Below are 18,108 nucleotides of genomic sequence, written 5' to 3' on the forward strand. Positions count from 1 at the left end.
TGTTTATCAACAACACTACTTATATTTTAACTATATTTATTATTCTTTAAATTTAAATTTTAAATTTTAAACTACTTATTTGTAACTATATTTATCACTGTTAGTAACGTGTGTTTTAAATAGCAAAATATCATATTTATTACCTATAGTGATGCAAATTTTTAGTAGCAAAGCTACTGTTAGTGATGTATAGTAAAAATGATAAAACAACTCACATCGAAAACCTCGTGCTTTCTATTTCAGTTCATCCGCGTTGATTCTAAAACAGATGTGTCAGAAATAAAAGACTACATGGTGTCCAAATGGGATATGACGAGACCTGACCTGTTGATATCTGTGACAGGCGGAGCTGAACCCATGTCTTTAAAGTCAGGTCTAAGAAACGCTTTCAGGCGAGGGTTGATGAAAGCTGCAGAAAGCACGAGTAGGTTTTAATAAAGGTTTATGGGAGCTGCATATAATTAAATTTATAAAACTTCAGCTTTTGAATAATAGGAAGTACTAGATAAATCTAATAATTCCCCTCAACATTTAGCAGATTTTATGTTTTCAAACTTATTTTGTTGCTTTTTATTTTATCGTATATTGTAATCATGCAAATCTCGACGTTTCGCACCTTCATGACTAATCAGCATTTGATGATCTAAACCAGAGGTCTCCAAACTACGGCCCGTGGGCCGAATGCGGCCCGCGAGGCCCTCTCATCCGGCCCGTGGGGATCATTTTGTTCACGGAAAAATCATTTGCTGGTGATGGCTGAGGAACTTTGCCCAGAAAAATCAAAGACATGCCTGGAAGAAACTGGCCCCCGAACTGAAATTTGATAGTTAATGCGGCCCTCGGACTGAATAGTTTGGAGACCCCTTATCTAAACCATATATGGACTTAATTGCAATCTAAAGATTACAAGTCTATACTAAAGGTTTCAACTTCTAATGCTTTTCGGTCCATTTCTTACGGTCAATTTGTTTCGGTAATACAACAAGATTTTGGCTTATAAGTGTGATGTTGTTGATTCAGACGCCTGGATCCTGACAGCCGGTACACACGCTGGGGTGATGAAACATGTAGGGGAGGCTGTGGAACAGTTCAGTCTTACAGCAGAGAAAGACTTCGTCGCCATTGGGATAGCGCCATGGGGTCGTGTCAAACATAGGGATCAATTAGAAAACGTAAGAATTTCTATGAAAAATGTTGAGTTTACATGTTTTCAAAAATATTTTACATTTCGACCCAATAACCAACATATATATATATATATATATATATATATATATATATATATATATATATATATATATATATATATATATATATATATATATATATATATATATATATATATATATGTATATGTATATGTATATATATGTATGTATGTATATATATATATATATATATATATATATATATATATATATATATATATATATATATATATATATATACCTACATATACATATTTATATTTATATAATATACAGATACAATATATATATATATATATATATATATATATATATATATATATATATATATATATATATATATATACCTACATATACATATTTATATTTATATCATATATAGATACAAGGCACTACTATATCATACGAAATACTGGATGGTAAATCAATAGAATCAAAACCTGAAAGCTATCTCGACCCCAACCATACACATTTCATACTTGTTGATGACGGTAGGGAAGATTATGGGGGAGAAATTGAACTGAGGTCTAAATTTGAGAGACATATATCGCAATGGAAAAGTAAATACTGGACGGGTAAGCATGGATCAAGCTTTGTAAAAAAAATTATCTCTAAATATTTCTACATATGATCAGTATAGAAAACCGAGGCCTGATATTTATTGGTTACAGAATATAATTGACTATTTTAATGTACATAACATTGTGAAATGATTTTTAAATATTTTTTTCTTATGAAAAGAACTAAACTGTAGATTATAAAAGAGAAATAATATTGGTAAAAAGTTCGATTATTCATTTAAAATCCTTGTTATCTCAACAACATGTTGGTGACATGAGATTTGTAGATAGTAATCGCATGACTACGTCATCTAAATAATAACCACTGTCATACTTGTATGGATTTCCATTGTAAAGTTTAATGAAGAAGCCAAAACAACTGAACTCAAGAACAGACGATTTGCAGACAGTAATGATTTGTGTTCTTACGTCATTATTGGGTCTCCAATAAATTATCCACTGAAAATCCATACACGTATGGCGGTTGTCATTTTTTCTTTTTTCTTTTTCTACACAACACAAATTTATCGCCGTGTCACCTATTTCATTACACTCGCACATGTAATTTTTGTTATATCTAATGTAGAAGATTACCCAAACGTGCCCGTATGTTTACTTGTGTTAAATGGAGGTCCGGGTACGTTAGACACGGTCAAGAACGGATTAGCGCTTCAAACTCCAACTATTGTCATAAAGGTAATTCAAAAGTTCTTTAATATTTTTATTATTGTCTGGAAACACAGTGAGGGTGAGGCCTGTATAGTTAGACTACATGTACGTAGTTCGTAAAATAAAAATAAAATTATATTTGGCCTTAACCCAACAATTAATCTATTTCAGGGATCAGGAAGAATGGCTGATATATTGGCTGACGTTGCTGCTGAAATGAAAGAAAGAAATCAAAAGTAATAAACTAATTTCAATTTTTTTACAAAGAGCATGAGTTAGAGTTTTAAAAAAATAAAAAGTGTCGATAAATGTAATTATCTTAAAGTAAGTTTAAGTTGATTGTTATCCAAATAATATACTCCCTATATCATATTTTTTTAAAATTTAGATTCTCTTATGCTTAAATTTCATACAAAATTAGTTTTTATGAAAAGATTATTTTCTTAGTAAAAACAACAGAACAAAAACCAGTGGGCTTGGGTTTTGAGATGAGAAAAGATTTATGGTAATTTATATAATTTTGATGGAGAAATTGCTACGCGATAGGAACAATTAGTCATTTGAAGCAATGTTACAGAAAATAATATATAAACTAGTTTGTCATGGTATCTTGGTCTTAGTTATTCTACATATACGCAAAATTATTTGAAAAGTAATAATGTAAAATAATTTCTATCAATTTTAACGAAATTTTTAAGTAAACTAAACCGATATTTCGTATATTCACCATACGATAAGAATAATAATTTTATTCGATTTTCGTTACTAAATCCCTACAAAAAGGCTGAAACCAAATGAACTAGATGAAATCTTTAGAAGACATGACAAAGACTTTGAAAGCAAATGGTTTAAACAAAAAGACTTAGATGAAATCAAACTTAAAAAGCTTGAAAGCATTCGAGAGAATGTCAGCGATTGCTGTAAAAACAAGGAGCTTTTTTCTGTCTACGAGCTAAAATCATATAGCTCGGAAGATGACCTTGACTCAGCAATACTTCGGTCAATTCTAAAAGGTTGGTCGTATTTTAAGCTTCCTTACCTCCTTGTTTTTTAAATATTTTTGAAAAGTAATTGCATGTTATAACTTTTTAGGTCACGCAAATGTTTCGTTTTAATAACAAAAATATGCTTTTTCACTGATGACATTATTTGTATATTTATAATTATATCAATCATATTTATTTTAGATAACAGCAAGGGAAAAAACACAAATAAACTACTCTTGGCCTTAATATGGGACAGATTCGAAATGGTGGAATCTTACATAGCCGAGAGTGCTAAAACAAGTCCGGTATGTTTCTTTAAATTATCCATGCATGCATATCATATACCATCTCTCTCTCCCCCCCCCTCTCTCTCTCTCTTTATACATATATATATATATATATATATATATTTATACATATACATATATATATATATATATTTATATATATATTTATATATATATATATATATATATATATATATATATATATATATATATATATATATATATATATATATATATATATATATATGCGTTATATACATTCTATTCTCGATCAACCCTTTTCACTTTACTTTCCAGGACGATGCTATCTTCGACGATTTGATGAAATATGCAATAAAAAAGAATCGGCTTGAGTTTGTGGAGCAGTTTTTGAACAACGATAACATTAACCTAGAAAAGCTTATCAAAAAAGAAACATTAGCTAAATTGTATCAAGAGGTAATCAAATACGTTTTTGTTCAAACAGTTGTCTCTACATGAATTTGAATGGTAATGATGGAAGCGGGAGGCTAAGATGTGTGTATCAATGCGATGAAAGCAAGGGAGCGTGGGTCAAAATGTGTGACGTAGCATATATTTGTAACTTCTACTAATTTGTAAAAAATAATTCTAACGTGAGGTTGGCAAAAATTCAACAGTTTTACAATAAAGACTTTTAAGTAAATCTCCCGAAAAATAAATGGCACGTAATTCATGAATGGTTTGCTATGAATAAAAAGAGTGTGCTTAATTGAATAATTCAAATGTATTTTTAGTTTCTATTAATATTACACATTTTTAGCGCAATTTCGATTCTGGAGAATTGCGATTATTAACTCGACATTTCTGGGAATGGATGTCCGCAGCTTTAAGTCGTATCTCCTCCTCAACGAAGCAATATCGAGGACTAGTTCCAAAAGCAAATATGTTAAGCAAGTTCAGAGGATGAGTGTGGGCCAAAAAAATTCCCGGAATCCCTTCCTGGATTTCCCGGAAAAGCAAAAAAAACTCGAAAAAAAATGCAGTTTTTGGCCCATATCTCGGCAACCAGACCACTTAGCGACTTGAAACATTTACCAATCGATTCCTGCCATAATTTAGAACAATATTGCCGAAGAAAGTTTTCAAAAATATCCCTTTGTTTGGTCACATAAAATTTATTTCTTCTAGACCTAATTTGTATTGGCTAAGATTACTAAGAATATACAAATATAGCACAACGGCTGAGGCAGTCGCTAGTGAGAGGTAACGTCTACACACGCTGCCATTGGCCAGACTCGCTCAGATCTCGCGAGTGGGCGGGGACTAGATCTGCTCGTGTGGTTTAAACTGAGCATCGTGTAGGAGTTTATATTTATAGGATGATTTACTTATTAACATAAGGAAATTGCGCTTAAATTGTCACTAGACTTTTTATTAACTTGTTTTTTATTTTGTCTGTTCTATTTTTAGGAGGCATCGTCAAAGAAAGCAGATGGGAGAAAAGAAACTTCAAAGACGCCAGAAGTATTATTTGTTAAGACATTTTTAATTTCCTAGTACATTTTTTTAATAATCATTATAATCATCATTAATATGTTAAAGCTATTTTAGTAATAAGATCAAGTTAAATAAAGCGGAAGTAATCTCCACTAAACTTTCTCGAATAGTCTTTTAAACACTACGGGGGACGGCAACTCGGGATTTAGGCATGATTTTAATCCAGTTTACTTAAACTTTTAAAAATAGAATAGAATCTCGTAAAAAAAAAGAACTGCGCACCAAGTGAATGGCAAATAAGATCTGTATAATAGTGCGGAATATTAGTACTTTATAAATTCATATGATTTTTTTGAGAAATCGGAAATAGCGTAAATAACTACATCCGGTCAACGGAAATTACTCAAACTTTGTTTGAAGGTGGAAAATTTGATCTTTCACTTATTTGTAAAATTTCATTTATCTATCTGAAATAGTATTCAAGTTATAGGCTCTTGAAAAATTGAAAGTAGAATAAGTCCCACTTCCAGTTACCGGAAATTGCCGAAAAGTCGATACAGTACTACAAATTTGATATAATACTTATATATGAAACTTAATTAAGCTAGCTGTAACAGTACTCAAGTTATCGTGTTCACAGACACACATACATACACACACACACACACAGACATACTGACATAATTGCAAAACCCAGTTTTTCCGACTCTATTACGCATAAAACGACTATATTTTGATTAATCTGGATTTATTATTTTTGCCTGTTTAAAATAAGTCCCCTATACTCCGTATATGATAAAGTACTGAGGTGTAAAAAGTTGAAAACTGTCAAAATTTCATGTGATTTTTGTGCGCGATTACAATACTTCCTGTATACTCTTTATACGAGAAAATAAAAAAAAATGGTGGATTTTTTTTTTTTTTTGCATTCTTATTTTTGTTTTCACTATATAAGCAGATGCATATTGTCAGTTATATTCAGTGATTGTTTTTATCCTATGTTATTAGGCTTTGATGAAATTTTAGCACGATTATAATAATCTGTTGAAGTGTCCAATCTTTTAAAATATGTGTTTTTTTCACAATGATTCTCCATTGCAAAGTGTGATTTTAAATTATAAGCTAACATCGCAGTTAATTGTGTATAACTTTTCTTCCGTTTTGTCATTAGGAAGATTTGAATAAATACCAAAGTGATCTAAAGAAATATATGGGAGACTACTATCAGATACCTGATTTAAAAACTGCGTCTAAAGGTGAGCAATGAATTGGATTTTCATGAGTTTGAGAATGTCGATCGTTAAAGCTAAAAGTTTGACACAATTGTAGTTAAAGCATTCCTGTGCTGCATAACGTTTTGTATTAATTGTAAGATGATTAAAAACTCAGTAAAAGACTCTGCCATTTTTTTAGATTAGGTTATTAGATGTAGATGGCGTCTTTCTGCTTAAAAATCTGCTAAATTAACGTAAATTGCTAACTCATTATCGCTAAACCAAAATGATTTACTCTACAGAAGCTGCGGTTTCTGTTTTTACTATTTAATTTGTTTGTATACCATTGTAAAGTTATATTTTGTCCAAAACTACCTTATGTGATGGAGATATTTCGCCATTGAATTGTTAATAATCCATATTATTTTCAGATCCATTCTATGATCTTTTTATTTGGGCAGTTCTTAAAAATTATTTTGAACTTTCAAAAGTGTTCCTAAAGCACTCAAACGTATGTACACTTTATATTAGATGCTAACATTAAGTAGTTTAAATAAAAAACAAGTTTATATTCATTCATTAATTGCTCTGATAATGGTTATTAAAATTTTGGTTTTAAGAATACAAGATGGCAATGTTACCATACAAAGTTATTTTACAAAATAACATAGACATATATTGCTGATTTAATTATAAATTTAGGTTAAACACAAACTTAAAAAAATGTCTATAGATAACTTGTTTTAAGGGGATAGGCTCCAGTAAAAAAAATGTAATACTAGAGAGAAAGCGCTGTTTCTCTACAGCCTTTTAAGGATACATCCGCATATGTGTTTAACACAAGTTTCGGGAATTTTCGGGCATTAAAAGTAGTGTTTTTAACGGATCTACAATTTGAAAATTCATAAAAAATTAGTTTGTATATATGCACTTAAAATGTTTAGCTGATTACCCCAAAATATGGAAGAAGATTATGAAGTCGTTATTTCTGGGGCTTGAAATAGAATATTTTATGAATGTTGAAAATCATACGAATGGGTTATTTTTTTCAAGATGGCCGCCGTTGTCACAGTTACCAAGATTTTTCCCACCAATTGTTTTTATGGAAACATGCAGATGTACCTTTAAAAAGCTGTAGAGAAAGAATTAGTTCCTAACGAGTTTTAAAAAGGTTTTTTTTTTACCGGAGCCTACCCCCTTAATTTGTTTCAGGAATCCTCAATTTCGGCGTGTTTATTTGCATCCGATGTTCTATCTAAGCGTTCATCTAAATCAAAGGATAGATCTAAGGAAGAAATAGAAAAGAGTGCTGAGTATGGAATTTACAAATACGATTTTTACCATCTTTTCAAAATATATTTACAGAGTTGAACAAACTTATCCTGTAACATTTCTTAAAAGTTAAATTTTCAACTGTCATCTCGATTTACATCCAACTCAAAAGGATTAAAAATTGTAAATTAAACGACTCGAATTAATAGCACTGTATAATTTACTTAAGTAGTAGCATCGTAATACTTTATGTTACTTTGTACGAACCAGAGCCTACAAGCAACTCTCCATAGACCTGCTAAAGCAATGCTACTCGTCCAACCGTCAGAAGACCCACGACATTTTGTGTATGGTTAGACCAGAGTGGGGTAACACGTCCTGCATGTTCATGGCTGCGAGGTCTGAGAACAAGTTGTTCATAGCAGAGCCGGCGTGTCAGGATCTCATCAAAAAAGTCTGGAGGGGCTTAAGCAACAGCGGAGACACAAATGTAAGTCTCAAGATGGCAGGCCTAATATTTTTACCGTGTAAAACTAATTTAAAATATATATATATATATATATATATATATATATATATATATATATATATATATATATATATATATATATATATATATATTGTATTATATATATATATATATATATTGTATATTATATATATATATATATATTGTATATTATATATATATATATATATACATATATATATATATATATATATATATATATATATATATATATATATATATATATATATATATATATATATATATATATATATATATATTGGATGTTTGTGTTGATATATTGACTAAAGTACTAAAATCATAAAACAAACTTCCAAAATATCTTCTATATACTACCAGAACTCAAGTTTGTTTACATGTTTGAATATTTTTTTTGTTTGTTTGTCCGTATGGCTACAGGATATCTGCACTATGTGTAGAGCTGTAAAATAGTAATTAGGTAGAGAACAATTTTTGTTTTTAGACAGACTGTTAATCACAAATTAATTTAAGGACGTTAATTCATTTATTGATTTATTCATTGGTAGATTAACCACATTAATTTTAAAAGTTCAGATCAATGGCTTTACTTAGAGTAAATAGTGACGTCAAATGATTTATTTACTTTTTACAACATTAATGGCTGCTTCCATACAAAATTGTGTTGCCCATTCAGATCTTTAACACGTTATATAGCTAATTTTCTGTCGGCTTTAGCTTTAACGATGCGCCCGTTTGCTATTTTTATAAGGTTTAACACTATTATCAATGTTTTAACAGTTCTTTTTATTTTATTATATAATACATTTCTCTAGATCTAGATCTACAGATCAGCTGTCGAAGGAAGAAAAAGTTCTAGATCTAGATCAAGGTCACTAGACTATAATCCTAGATCTAAACTTAATGTAAATTATCTAGAATAAAGATCTAGAATCTATTTCAGGCCCTAATTATTTTATATAAATCTTTGTTTATCTTCAATGATCAACTAATTTTATACGCATTGGATTTATCTATCTAGGTTCTAGATCTAGATCTAAAGTTACGGCAAAAACTAGAATTTAGTCTCAACGTAAATTCTACATCTAGATCTAGACTTAACGTAAATTCTACATCTAGAATTTAGAACTAGAATCTAAATGTTAAACTTATTTCAGGCCTTAATTATTTTATATATATCTTAGTTTGTTTAGCTATGGAATTTGATAATTTGGGATATAGGCCCTAATTAAATTTAAAATAATAGGACCTATTCGCCTAACTGGTTTCTTACTTTGCAGTACATTATAGGACTAATTCTACAGTGGTTAGTCAGTGCCCCTATATCTAAGATGGTAGCGTAATTGCTACCATGCGGGTGGTACGGGTTCGAGACACATCACGACAAAGCTTTTTTTTTCAATTTTTTGTTTTTTAAACGTGAATGACGAAGTTGCCTATCGGGACCTCGCGGGACACAGGGCAGGTCAAATAGAGTTCACCTGCTTCTTTGTCCTCGGCATATGAAGGGATAGTGTGGTCAGAGACATGTTCGACCGGAATCGTTTTTTTAAACGATAAAAACATGTTCTCTGAGACTTGGCGGGACACTGAGCAGGTGAAGTAGAGTTGAGTAGGTCACCTGTGACGTCAGTATATGAAGGGGTAGTGTGGTCATACCCATGCTCAGCAGAAATCGGTGTTTTTAAAAGATTAAAAAAACGTCTTTTTAAATGTGGGGTCTGGTTATTTTGTGATGATAAGTGACAGACGTGATGTTATTTATGGCAGACCGCCGAAACCCACAGTGATCTAACTAGATAACAGGTAGTCTAGAAATACATAAATGTATGTGGCTTTTGCTGCATTGTAATTTGCCAATTTAATTCCAATTAAACAACGTTTGTTTTAGAATAAACGATGTAAAATATATCAATTTATTAATAATTATGTTGCATTTATGTATTAATAATGTTTGTAATTTTTTGTTGTATATAGTTAGGCCTATATAGTTATTTTTCGTGCATTTGTTGACTTTAAATTCGGTTAAATAAGCACTTTTTTATGTTTACAATTGCAGAAGAATAGGCCTAAATATGAAATCGTGTCTCACTTGTAAGTGTAAAATATATCCTTGTAGCTTAGCACTTTGTAAACTCTTTGGTTGTCGTTTGATTACATTTTATCATGTTACTTAGAATATTTTTTCGTTCACATGCTAAAATATATTTTCTGTTAAAGGTTTCATTTTTTTTCAGTTGTAAATCTGCAAGATTCAAGTTCGCAATGAACATAGTGCGTGGTGAACCATTGATAACGTATTTGATTGGACACTTATCATTTTTCAAGATTTTATCTTTCTTGAGTCCTTTGTCTGTCGTACTTCTGTCTTTAGTCATAACGATGCAAAACAATTTCCGAACACAATTTTATCAACTTTGAAACATAATTAAAAAACCCTTAATTATGCAATCTGACCAAAAAATTTACGTAATTAGTTGTTTAATTTATTTTGCTGAAAACTAGATTAATTAATGATTGCTGTATAAGGTAATAGTTTTCTGAAATATATAATACAGCTATCAACGCTTTTGTTTATTGTTATTTAATAAACGGCGAAAGAACATACTTAAAAAACATTTCATTTTTCTCTATTTAGTGTACATTACCGTCAAAGAGATGTAGTGTTAGGTTTAGGGGTTGGGGTTACGGTTACTGTTAGGGTTAAGGGTTAAGGGGTTAGGTATTGTTTAGCGTTAGGACTAAATATTTTCTTATGTTCGTTTTGCATTTTTTTTGTTCATTTTTTGACTGATTGTTGTTTGAAGGGGTAGGCTCCGGACAAAAACGGGAAATTAAACTTTTTAATTAATAAGCCTTTTTTTATTTATTTGTGTATGTATAAGTTAGTGTACATAAGGCAAAATATTTGCTTGTACCAGGGACTCTTCTGAAAATATGGTTGCCATGGAAACGGCGGCCATCTTGGAAAAACTACCTTTTGTGGAGTTCTAAAATTTTATAAAGTAACATATAAACCGCCCCTATAATCATTAGTTCTTCTTGTACTAACACCAGTAGAGTCAGCTGGCTAGTATTTGTAAACGAAAAACAGCTTGAAATATTTTTTCAAATAAAAAAAATGTATGGTAAAATTCCATTGAATTTTGCATTAATTTTAATGGAATTTCACCACACCACATTTTTAAACATTAAAAAAAATATTTCTAGAGTGTTTTCTGTTACAAAAACTAGCCAGTTCACTCAATTAGTCTTAGTACAAAAAGGATAAATGGTTAGATGGCCGATATATATGTTAGTTAAAATTTTAGAACACCAGAAAAGGATTTTTTTTTCAAGATTGCTGCCGTTGCCATAGCAAACATATTTTCAAAAGAGTGTCTGATGCATGAAAACATTTTCCTTTAATTACCCTAGCTTAGATATACACAAATTAATCAATAAAACGTTTAAATTAAGAAGTTGTTTTTTTTCTGGAGCCTACCCCTTTAAGACATTTCCAACCTGGCTATTTCACACTTTGCCTAAACAGTTCTTGGCGATCTGTATAATGCCATTTTATGTTATGCCTGGGAAAAGTGAAATAATTTTGTCTAAAAGCGACATTTATTGATACTCCATTAAATAAAAGAAACAATAAAAAGTATCTTTTTTAATACTATTATTTATTTTCATTTTATCAAAAACTGATGTAACTTTAATTAAAGTCAGATTTTATACATATTCAAGTCAAGCTTTAATTGTCCGAAATCCAGTAGTGCGAACTATAATCGTTTATTTTTTTTATTCAATATAAACATTGAGCGTTAATTTCTCGTTATTTAAAACTTTAATTTAACAACTGTTTAAAATTAATATTTTCGAACTCTACTAAATTGTATATTCATGCATTTTAATGTTAAGTTCTTGAAAGCTAATTCTCAAGGCAAATTTAGTCGGAGATTTTAAAGTAACACTTTAGAGTTTGTTACAAACCTTGATCCTATTATGTATTTACATCTCATCCGTAACACCAACACTGATTTAACACTACCCACTCTAACTCATTGGCAATTTAGCGATTCATTTAAGCAAATATTTGTATTTTTCAGTTTTCCTACGCGTTCTTTCTGGTTCTGTTCAGCTATATTCTAGTGGTGGAGCTATCACAAAACTTTCATTGGACGGAGGCCGTTCTTTTAACCTGGATCATTGCGTTTGCATTTGAAGAGTTGGCTCAGGTAAGTTATGTTTTGTAACTGTAAAAAAATGACAAATTTATTATTTATCACTATTTATACGTAATATAATTACATAGCAGTCTGTTCAAAAGGGATTTTTTATTTTATTGCTTTAAAAAATTCATGAAAGTCCATTGTGTTTTTTTCTATTTATGTTTTATTTAAAAAAGATTTACTTCAAGTATTTTGATAAGCAAACAAAAACTAAAATCTTTAGGCGCGTTTTTATTTGTTTTTATTTGGTCATACAGTATATTACAAAATTTTATTACACAAATATATTGATCAAATTCCTCAGTGTCTGGAGATAGAAGCAGCTGGGTATCTCTCAATGCTAAGCCTCTACATAAAGAATGGTTGGAATAAGATGGACCTCTTTGCGCTGTTTTTGTTCATAGTTGGCTTAGTTCTGAGAATCGTTGGACGTAACCATGGCGATGTAATGGCGGCGGCTCGCATCGTGCTTAGCCTCGATTTGATCTTGTATTTTTTTGGTGTTCTGCACATGTACACGGTGCTTGAGAGAGTGGGGCCCAAGATCGTTATGATAAAGAAAATGGTTTGTTTTCTCTGTTGTTATGTTATACCTTAAATTTAGAACTTGTGCATATTTCTTATATCGCTAATTTATACTAGTGATGACTTACATATATTTTAAAGAATCTCACAACTTTTTAATGTTTTTTCACAATATGATATGCTTAAATATCTAAAAAAAAACCTCTGACAATAAAATTATGTATACGATGTCGTGGTAATAGTAGCAATTATAATAATATATTGTTTAAAAGCAAACTGTTTAATGCTTTTTCTAACAGGTAGTACAAGATCTGCTGTTATTTATAGCAATTCTCGCGGTATTTGTGGTCTCATACGCCATCGCATCAGAGGCCATATTGTACCCAAACACAGAATTGACGTGGAGACTTTTGTTCCAATTGCCTCGTCGAGCCTACTGGAACATCTACGGGGAGCTATTTTTAGATGACATCGAAGGTAATGGAGAACTCGTTGTAAGCTAGTACAAAATTCTGTCAGCGTCAATCAAGCGAAAGATGGGGTTACGACAGGCCTGTAGTATTCATTTATGATTGTAAACTGAGTTTTATAAGAAATGACGACAACTGTGCTATTCACTGAATACTGAACACTAACATCATTGTAATTGTCGGATGTGTAAAACCACCATTTCAATTAATTGAAAATTGAAATTTTATATTAAGGAATAAAAACAAATATAACAGAATAACAGAATTTAAAAAAAAAAACTTTATTAGAAGGAAAATGTATTTTTTTAAAGTTGTAGAAAGTTTCTATTAGAAAAATCACTTTTATATATATATAAATATAAATATATATATATATATATATATATATATATATATATATATATATATATATATATATATATATATATATATATATATATATATATATATATATATATATATAGATATAGATATATATATATATATATATATATATATATGTGTTTGTACTTTTGTACTTTAATGAATGTATACGTGTTTTTTTACTTAGTATTCGCATTTGTTAAAATATAACTTAACTTTTTATGAGCTTGCACCATATTTAAAAGCGATTATGTTTTATCAAATAAACAGTTTTAATTTTTTTTCCAAATTATTTAACACCACCCAATTGCGCAGGACAAAAAGACTGCACCAACAACGCCTCCTCGTACAAGGACTACAACAACTTGAGGTGTCCATCAGAATCTGGACGCTACGTTGTGCCCATATTGATGGGGTTCTACATGATCTTGACCAACGTCCTTCTCCTCAACTTGCTCATTGCTATGTTCAGGTAACTGAGCTACTTCCTCATTATCCACACGTTGATATTCACAGAGAAACATACTATATTAAGGTGACCGGAAAGATTCACAACGGAAAACTGCGCAACGGAAAACCGAAGCACAAAAAAGTGCGCAACTGCATTTGTGTTTTCTTATATCGAGCATTTATAGAAATTAACAAAAAATTACTGTGTAGATTGTAGCATAATGAAACACATTTTCTCGAAATATTAGAGTGCTTAAGTATAATTAGTTTGCATTGGCGTATTTTTCTAAATGCGCAGATTTCCGTTTCGCAGTTTTCCTATGGCGCATTTTTCTGGGAACCACTATATTAACCCGATAGTTTCGAGTTTGAATCAGGGTTCAAGCTAGTAGAACGTCTGTGAGTCAACCCAACTCTGATGGGTACCTAACTCATGATAGGGAAAGTAAAGGCGGCAGGGCATAGTGCTAGCCTCATTATCCCTTTTTATGCCGAGGTCAAGAAACATATGAACTCCTCTTCATCTGCGCGAAGGATCGTTAGGTCTAAATAAGAATCTTTACTTTTTTTTTACTATATTACAACCTAACTGAAACAAGTTATCAAGTTTAATATTCAAGCACCGAATTTTTTTACAGCTACACTTTCAAAGAAGTAGAAGAGAAGACGAAAAACCATGCCAGTTTTCAGAAGTTTAATATCGTCTTGGAGTATGCCCAGCGACCTATTTTACCTACACCGTTAACCATACCCTTCACAGTAATCCAGATTGTACGCAGTATTTATATGAAGTGCGGAAAAGTAGAGAAAAAGTCCACTGAATTTAGTAAGTCACAACTCACAAACTCTACATGTTTTTACACACAAACAAAATACTACAGTATTAGGAAGGAAAGATTGTGTAGAGAGTGATACGATAATATAAAGAGATTTCTCAACTTTTAAACACACCAAAAACTTATTACCTTTGTAAACAGCTTATTTACATTTCCTAATAAGTAAACACCAAACCCACATCTTTAACGCGACAGTATGTCCTAGTTGCACCATTCTTACGTTTGTTTTCATTTTTGCTATCCCGCTGAATGACCTTCACATTCGTGCATTAGGCCGCACCTATTCAAGCCCAGACGAGCTCACTGAACAAAGAAAACTCATCCAATGGGAGAACGCTATAATCACAACATACTTCGACACGGCTCAAAGGAAGGAGGATGTTAAAGGGATTTCCCGAAAAGATTTTGAAAAGTAACTTTTTGTATTACTTTTTTAAGAAGCAAATGATGTGTTATTCTTTTAAAAGCAGATTGCGGTTTACAATTGAAATTGCTAAGTTTTACAATTTTTTACAACTGCACACTTAAGCTCTATTTTTATTTTTTTAGATTATCAACAGACATTTCTGCGGATATTCAGAAAAAGGTAATTTTTAAAAAATAACTATGTATACAAACAAAGAATGAGCAAATATATTATGTATGATCGAGAGGTATAAGATCAGAATCCCTCAAGATAGGTCTTGGTTTGACCCAGGGGCTAGATAAATATATTCTGTATCATTAGCAGAGGTGCACAAAACATTGCAAATACAGCGGCCATGATAAAACTTAACACCACGTTATCTCTCAATAATTTACATTAATGTTCCAATGGACATTACAACTGCAACACTCCAGCATTGCAGGGCTCTATTTCCCTTTTTTCCTTCAATCTATATCTATTTCTGCTTATATACATACAAAAGCCCAAACATATATGTATATATATATATATATATATATATTTATTTATTTATATATATATGTATATATATATACACAACAATATATATTTTTTTATCATACTGTTGTAGATATTTCACACAAAATATATACGCAACAGTTAACGTACTGAGACTTGTTAACTTACAAATTGCTCACATGAACAATCGGTCTACTTAGTGGAAAAATATATTCTATTTAATATTAATTAAACAGTGAAGTCTTAATATTATTGTTTTTAAATATTAAAAGTACGAGACTCTTTTAATGTTTATTTATGTAAGCCGATATACAAATTTACATTATATATAATCTTAAGCACTATACTACGCAACAAAGCATTAATCATTTGTTGTGACTAAAACAATTTATATTTTAAAAATACTTCCTAATAAACTTTTTTAAAAACTTAATATTTAGAAATTTTAAAATTTGCTTTAATCCCGTAACATTTATTTCCTATTTAGTTAAAATTTAAAGGTCACGGAAATGTGAAGACGAAACATAAGTAAGTAATAAAATTACAAACATGCATATGCATGTTTTTTCTAGTCTCTTTATTACATATTGTAAACAATTACTGTTGCTTAAATTGTCCAAAATGTAAAATAAATAAATAAAATAAAAACAAATAAATATGTTTTTTTCTTTTCAAGATATCATTGTGTCTTTTCTACAAACCGAATATTTGCTGTGTTTTAAAAATAGATTTAAAAAGGAATTACTAGCATAAGACCTACTGTAAATTACATTTTGCCTTTTACTACTGGCGAAACAATGTTAGTAAAATAGCGCACTAATATATATATATATATATATATATATATATATATATATATATATATATATATATATATATATATATATATATATATATATATATATATATATATATATATATATATATATATATATATATATATATATATATATATATATATAGATACATATGTATATACATATATATATATATATATATATATATATATATATATATATATATATATATATATATATATATATATATATATATATATATAATTGATCTTGTAAGCAGGAGAATCGAAAAACAAGAATTAAATACATCTGCCAATACAAATCAAGAGACCACGTCAACTGAATGCTGAAAAGTGGTTTTGTCTGCAAAACATTTTTGCCTTAGTAAATGTTAAATAATCTTATTACAAACCTATATTTTCAGAATCTGTTAAATCTTTTACATGTAGATAAACTATATTTTATATTAGCTGGAAAATAATTTACCTCTATTTCATATTATTTTTAGTTGATAAATATTATTTACTTACATGGTATATTATAGAACTTTTTTATATGAAAATACTTGGTACAATCTGATAGAACACAATACACCAAAATTCAATACTTTTTTCGTTACTCTTATAAGATTATGTTTTAAGACATATACATACATTCATGTGATAATTTTCTCGAAATATGTTTTATATATTTTAAGCTTTATGGTATGCAAACTACTGTGTGTATTTTAATTATCCGGTAATTATTTTAACTTTATGTCTGGATTTTTTTATTATCCTATGTTTTCATCAGCTGCTTTCAAAATTAGACAGATTTAAAAATTCAAGCAACTATTTTATGTAAATCATAAACATTATTAAACAGAATACTTTTTCTCTGTCTCATTAAATAATATGAGTTCCCTTATTTTTTTATGTAGTATCTGTCTTGCTACTGATTGTATTTAGCTGAAATTGTTCTTGTTCACAATGATATGTCAAGGAACACGTTACACCAATCAAGTGAAAGAATTGTGTTTATTTTCTGTTTTTAATTTTGAAAACCTAATTTGTTATAATATTTAACTAACTGCTCTATAATTGTTATATTAGTTATATCAGTTTTGCTATTATTACATTATCAGTGAATACAGTCTTTCATTTATTCCTCTACAAAATTGTATTTTAAATCTAAAAGCGTTGCATTTAAAAACGAAAGACAAAATATCTCTTTTACAATACCGTAAGACTGAATGCAAATATTTTCAGCAATTTACTGTGCTAAATTACTGTTAAAATTTTGTTGGCTACATGCTTAAAAATAATCAGAAACTAACTTTGAATTGTACTTTAAAGTTTAACACTCAAATACATTTTTTTTATCCTTATATACATTGTATTTCAACAAT

At 29.7% G+C, this 18,108-nt stretch overlaps 1 protein-coding gene across 3 annotated transcripts; it reads left to right on the forward strand.

The window, feature by feature from the left end:
• The first annotated feature begins 249 nt into the window (after positions 1–249).
• LOC131944592 (transient receptor potential cation channel subfamily M member-like 2) lies at positions 250–18,047 on the forward strand. Of its 3 annotated transcripts, none has more exons than XM_059305276.1 (24): positions 250–424; positions 1,021–1,172; positions 1,591–1,783; positions 2,355–2,464; positions 2,609–2,673; positions 3,221–3,450; positions 3,625–3,728; positions 4,008–4,148; positions 5,142–5,195; positions 6,340–6,424; positions 6,814–6,893; positions 7,595–7,695; positions 7,925–8,144; positions 10,222–10,256; positions 10,400–10,436; positions 12,254–12,382; positions 12,681–12,941; positions 13,201–13,378; positions 14,050–14,206; positions 14,823–15,010; positions 15,294–15,432; positions 15,570–15,606; positions 16,412–16,452; positions 16,999–18,047. In XM_059305276.1, exons 1-24 carry the CDS (start codon positions 292–294, stop codon positions 17,069–17,071), a joined length of 2,943 nt encoding a protein of 980 aa, XP_059161259.1. In that variant the 5' UTR covers positions 250–291; the 3' UTR covers positions 17,072–18,047. The 3 variants fall into 3 exon arrangements, with proteins under 3 accessions (XP_059161259.1, XP_059161260.1, XP_059161261.1); XM_059305277.1 differs by having other exon boundaries at positions 17,002–18,047; XM_059305278.1 differs by lacking the exon at positions 5,142–5,195.
• Positions 18,048–18,108: the final 61 nt, after the last annotated feature.

This window comes from Physella acuta, unplaced genomic scaffold (genome assembly GCF_028476545.2).
Source record: "Physella acuta isolate Inbredline_101_S28 unplaced genomic scaffold, ASM2847654v3 ptg000499l, whole genome shotgun sequence".
Classification (NCBI taxonomy): domain Eukaryota; kingdom Metazoa; phylum Mollusca; class Gastropoda; family Physidae; genus Physella; species Physella acuta.

Coding starts and splice junctions, on each gene's coding strand:
- LOC131944592 (XM_059305276.1), top strand. CDS start 292: ATGGTGTCCAAATGGGATATGACGAGACCTGACCTGTTGATATCTGTG. Junction 1,173..1,590: donor ATAGGGATCAATTAGAAAAC/GTAAGAATTTCT, acceptor TATCATATATAG/ATACAAGGCACTACTATATC. Junction 15,011..15,293: donor GAAAAAGTCCACTGAATTTA/GTAAGTCACAAC, acceptor TTCGTGCATTAG/GCCGCACCTATTCAAGCCCA.